The 5,910-nt window shown below is 36.8% G+C and overlaps 1 protein-coding gene across 1 annotated transcript; it reads left to right on the top strand.

Annotated features, from left to right (window-relative positions):
* Positions 1-2,695: 2,695 nt before the first annotated feature.
* On the top strand, positions 2,696-3,652 carry LOC142446840 (olfactory receptor 51L1-like). The gene has a single exon (XM_075548575.1). It carries the CDS (start codon positions 2,708-2,710, stop codon positions 3,650-3,652), a length of 945 nt encoding a protein of 314 aa, XP_075404690.1. The 5' UTR covers positions 2,696-2,707.
* Positions 3,653-5,910: the final 2,258 nt, after the last annotated feature.

The following is a 5,910-nucleotide window of genomic DNA, read 5'->3' as shown; positions in this document are numbered from 1 at the left end:
GAATGACAGTCTCAGAAACCCACAGGGTCAGCACTACCTTGTCACTATGATTCAGAATACATGGTAGTGAATTCTGTTTTCTTTGTTTCCTGCTTACCCAATACACTCTGTGCTCTTTAATTTATACCGCATCAGAACAGTAGTTTGGCCATCCTGTGGATCTCAAAACATATTGAGATCCTAACAAAAGTCTTAAAAGATACACCTTGCTGCCCTAAACGAATGAGTAAGTGCATTTCTATTATAGAAAAAAACAAACAAACTTCAGTACAACTTTCCTACCTTTTCTCTCAACAATAGGGCTTTCAATTACAAATTAATAAATTTCACTCACCAAACACAGGACAAGTATATTACTGAGAGAACTTCTCTCCAGCCACATACTCATCACAGAGACATGTGGAAATACATTTTGTTTGCAATCAGCATGAGCATGTATAACCCAGAACTCTAGGGCAATGCTTTTTTGCTTACTTGTGTGTATGTGTGTTTCCAAAAGTTAGTGAAAATGTACTATTATCCTTGAATTTCATTTTTCCCTGAAATATTTTATGACAGCCATTGTGTGTATTATTATATTTTCAGTTGTCTATTATATTTTTCTCATGTTATCTTACAACATTTTCTCCAGATACAGAGGCAATAAATGACTGATAACCTCCTTAATGTCCTTGCCCTGCCTTCCCAAACTACAGCAGTTAGCTACATCGGGAAGTGATGAAAGAAGTGTGGCAAATTACGAGTTAGCACCGATAGGCTTACACCCCCTGTACTGTGAGTAGCCAGTTCGCTCATATCTCCAAGGATTGGAAGAAGATTTATTAACTCTTCCTTTCAGTTCCAGAGCCGGAAACTGGAAACTCGTGGAAAAGAAACCCTTCTATGAAATGAGTAAGACCTGGGGAAAAACTGGGTTGCATGGGACAAAACAGAGTGATCTTGTGAAACAAAATAGAAAAGAGTTTGAGGAGGATGGAAAGGCTGGTTCAGTAAACAAGATGATCACGTTTGGCAGAGATTATACAGTTCTTTCACAAGACTTTATTGTTTGTGCCCATGCTGGTAAAATTCAGGTTGTATTCATAGGAGAGGTTCTTGATATAGGATTGTCTAGGATAGAGTTCCATGGCAGGGATATATTTTATGCTCACGGGGAAAATGGAGAGCCATTTTAGACACAGGAGAGAAGTGATGGAACTTTATAAGCTTCTCTTTTAAAACTCATATCCAAGTATGCATGATTTCAATATGATCTTAATTAAAGCTGAGTGGAATATGCCTTTGGGCATCAGGAATGTAGAAAAGGAAGGACAATTCGGACATTCTAAGGTGAGAAAAGCGTTACTAGGAGTGGGGATGGGGCAGGCAGAGAGAAGGGAATCGCAGGATTATAAGTACTTCGTTATAAATATGCGGGTTGCATTAAGTTATGGCATGCATAGTCTGAAAGGCTAATTTCTTTCTGGAATTTATTTGTTTTTATATGTGCAAGATCCTAGAAAGCAGGCATTATGGAAACCTCTGTTACATTTAAGGCTTATCTATATAGATATTGAAGAAATTTAAGGCTATTTAAGTGTTTCAAAGGGAAAAAGTAGTATGTACAAGATGAGAAGACGAACATTTATTAATGACAGTACAAATCATCTACCCATCTGTGAATTATAAATTTTCCTATTAGTATTTTGATGAATGTGGATGGTTTGAAAGTGATGTACTAGTGGAATTTGAGGAATTGGTATGCTATTAATTTTGCAGAAATGTTTTTCTTAATTACAGAATAATTACTGGAATCTAACGGGGAAATGTATTTTCTTTCTTTCAAGTACAAACACTAGTGTCATGATTAGGACAAGTCAATAGGCTTATTCTAGTTCCTATACTTTAGAAAAATGACATTTGGTCTTATTTGAATTATGGGCTTGTGCTAGGATTACTGGCTCAGTAATATATCACCCTGCCTTTCCATTATGAAAATTAACAAACATAAAATTTATGCCTTCAAAATCAAAGGTAGAGTTAAGACACAGACGTCAGAAAACAGAATTGATATCAGACTTGACTATGTTATGTGTTATCTTGTTATGTGTCTTTTGTATATATGGGGATAGGTTAGTAAGAATAAGAACCATAATGTCCAACACTTGTCTGAATTTTTAGAAAGTATAATGCAATGTATGGTTGCATCTCTGAAGAAAATACTATTTAATTACTAAGGAAGATCTGGTTGCATTACTGAAGAAGCTATGAAAAACAGACAGATAAAGGGATTTCATGGTAATAACTGCAGGAGTCATGAAAAACAAACAAAGAAAAGATACTAAAATAAGACCAATGATTTTGACCAAATATACTAACAATAATATACAAATACAAGACTTATAAAATAGTCTATATGATGTTGTGTGTTGTTTTACCTGATTAGTGTCTTTGAGAGACAATGATATTAATTTAGAAAAATACTGATGGATCTACATTTGATGGAAGAATGGGTCCATATGTGTTTAAAACATATCTTTCATTTAAGGGGAAACTCTTAGCAATAAAGTGAGGATGTGTTTTAAAGTGATTCCTGGTAAGCATTGATGATATTTGCTTGCTTGTGTTTGTTCTGTTTAGTTTTGTTCTGAAATAGATCATACTTTTCATCTCTCTCCCTATAGTACTACGATCTTGGGACGGGATTACGGTACAACGAGTCAACTCCATGACTTCCTCAAACACCAGCCACTCCCTGTCCTCCACATTCTATCTCACAGGCATCCCTGGCTATGAGGAATTTCATCACTGGATTTCCATCCCATTCTGTTTTCTCTACTGCGTTGGAATAATGGGTAACTGTGCCATCCTGCATATTATCCGGACAGACACCAGGCTCCACCAGCCCATGTACTATTTCCTTGCTATGCTTTCTCTTACTGACATGGGCATGTCCATGCCCACCATGATATCACTCTTCAGAGTGTTGTGGTCCATTTCCAGAGAGATCCAATTTAATGTTTGTGTTGTACAAAGGTTTTTTATCCACACTTTCTCCTTCACTGAATCATCTGTGCTCCTGGCCATGGCCCTTGACCGGTATGTGGCTATTTGCCATCCTCTCAGGTATGCCACCATTCTAACTCCAAGACTCATCGTCAAGATAGGAACTGCAGCCCTGCTCAGGAGTGCCTTTCCTGTGATTCCACTTATGGTCCGACTGACTTACTTTCCCTTCTGCCGCTCCCACATCCTTTCTCATTCCTATTGTCTACACCAGGACATGATCCGCCTTGCCTGCGCTGACATCAGGTTTAATGTTATATATGGGTTGGTGCTGATCACTGTACTGTGGGGCATGGACTCCTTGGGTATCTTTGTGTCATATGTTTTCATCCTTCGCTCAGTGTTGAGCATTGCATCCCGTGAGGGCAGGCTGAAAGCCCTCAACACCTGTGCCTCTCACATCTGTGCTGTGCTCATTCTTTACGTCCCCATGATTGGACTGTCTATGGTCCATCATTTTGCCAAACACGCTTCTCCCCTCATCCACATTTTCATGGCTCACATCTACTTATTAATTCCACCTGTGCTCAACCCAATCATCTATAGTGTGAAGACCAAACAGATCCGCCAGGGAATTCTCCATCTGCTTCTTCCCCCAAAGCATTAGTTCTATGGTGGTATAGTCATGCCTTCAAAACAGTGTTTCTGGACTGTAAACTCATAATTTATCTGCTCTAATGATTCAATTATGATGTTAGTAATGGAGTTTCTAATAGAAGACTAATTAAATAGTATAAACAGAAGCAGTATGAAAAAGCTTTAAAGGAGAGTGCTTTCAATTCATTGAGATTAGAATCTGTATTCATATTGTCCTTCATAAGTCTATTTTCCATGTGAATATTTAAAGTGTGTTGAAAATACTTTCTGTTCTTTATTTCCCATTTGTTGCCACAACTAGTGTTTAAGAACACTTCACCTTGGCATTTTTATTGACTAAATCAAACTGTTGTCAACTTAATTTCTGATATTTTACAATATTTACATGGAGCCCTGCATTACATTTCTTGTTATCTCAATTCTGTATTTGTAAGTATACTTATTTTGTATTTTAAAGGATTAGAAAAAACATTTGGTAAATAAAGTATTATGTTTCAATGTGTTAGGTAGGAGTTGATTGTGAAGCTTCAAGGTGTATGAGCATCACCTTACAAAAGTTTATATACATATCTACCTTTTATATTCAGGCTTATTTTCTTCAGGAATAGAAAAGAGCAATATCAGCATTCACAGTTCTTTTAGTTAACCTGATCCCCAAATAATGTTAATCTTATAGAAACTCAGAGCATAGTTATATACTCACAGATATTGTCTTGTATAGTCAAGAATGGTAACATACACACATTGTTACAGATAAACAGTCTCGGTGCATGGAATTCAGGACAGATAAAACCCTAAGGAACAGATGTGGGAGTAGTGATATCTTGAGGGGAGGGGAGGCAGGGGGCAGGGGGCAAAAGTGGGACCCCATCACAAGGATGGATATATAGCCCACCCACCAGGGGGAGAATAACAGAAATATTGATGAAAGGAGACGATGGACAGTGCAAGACAGAAAATAACAACAATAACATATAGTTGATCAAGGATTCACGAGGGTGGAAGGATGGGGGGGAGAGGGCAAAAAAGAGGAGCGGTTACCAAAGGTTCAAGTAGAATGAAAATGTCTTGGAAATACTGATGGCAACATATATGCAAGTGTGCTTACTACAATTGAATGATGGATTGACATATGATTTTTAAGAGCTCCTCAATAAAATGATAAAGGCGTATTGTTTATTTAAAAATAGAAGCAAAATATATTGACCGAGCTGTGGCTATTTATAAATTTGTAACTGTATCTAGATAATTTAGGCACAACTCATAATAGAACTCCTTTAAATAATCAAACCCATATTTACTTCTATCAGTGACACTAGTAAATGTTAGGTGTGAAGTTGAAATGTAATTAATTTTCTTATCTTACATGTCTACATTTGCTCAAAGAAAAAATAAATAAAAGGAGTGAAAATATTTTTCCGATGTTTTTTGGTCCTAAATATTAGTATAGTTCTTCCCCACAGGATGTGTTATCTATCACATGTCTTAGTTTATCCTAGTAATTATAGGACAGAAACTGTGCCTCAGTGTACTACTTGTAGTACTAGTGTTATGGTTTCTTTAAAGGAGAGAGTTGATAATATGAACAGAATGCATTAAAGATAAATAAATGGATTATTTCTTGAATAAGGAGTGATTTTTGTATGAAAAAAGAAAAAATCTCAGAATAACATATTCCACATATTTTAAAGGAAATATAACCCACTATAGATTAGTCAATAGTGATTCATAGTGACCTATGGGCCATGGTAGTATGCCCTTTTAGGCTTCCAAGTAAATGGACTGTCACAGTGTCCTCCTGTTTAGTATATGATACCCATTGAGACACTGAGATCCCTAAGACAATTCTCACTAACCCATAATTAGCACTTCAGTGTTCAAGCACCTGAGGTTTACCTAGACTATTCTGTTTCCTGCTTTTAATTTCACTGTGAATGGTCACTGCTTTCTATCGCATTTATGGACTCTGCTTCACATTGCCTCTCTCTTCGGTCCTGGTCTCAGAAGTGCATTGGGGTATTCTAAACACACATTTCTGCTGAGGAAAAAATACGTGTTTTGCTTTTTTAATGTTTTACAGCCTCAGAAGCACTAGGGAGCATTGCCACTTTACGCTATGCAGTTAATTTGAGTCACAATCGACTCTGTGGAAGTGGATTTTGATATTCAGCACATTTGCCTGGACCAAAATTGTGTAAGTTAAAAATAATGGAGAATATAAACCCACAAACATGAGATAATCGCCTTGTTGTGAGAAATAAGTCAAAT

This window comes from Tenrec ecaudatus, chromosome 4 (genome assembly GCF_050624435.1).
Source record: "Tenrec ecaudatus isolate mTenEca1 chromosome 4, mTenEca1.hap1, whole genome shotgun sequence".
Lineage (NCBI taxonomy): Eukaryota > Metazoa > Chordata > Mammalia > Afrosoricida > Tenrecidae > Tenrec > Tenrec ecaudatus.
The sequence above is the reverse complement of the archived record's forward strand: the minus strand, read 5'-3'. Positions and strand labels throughout refer to the sequence as shown.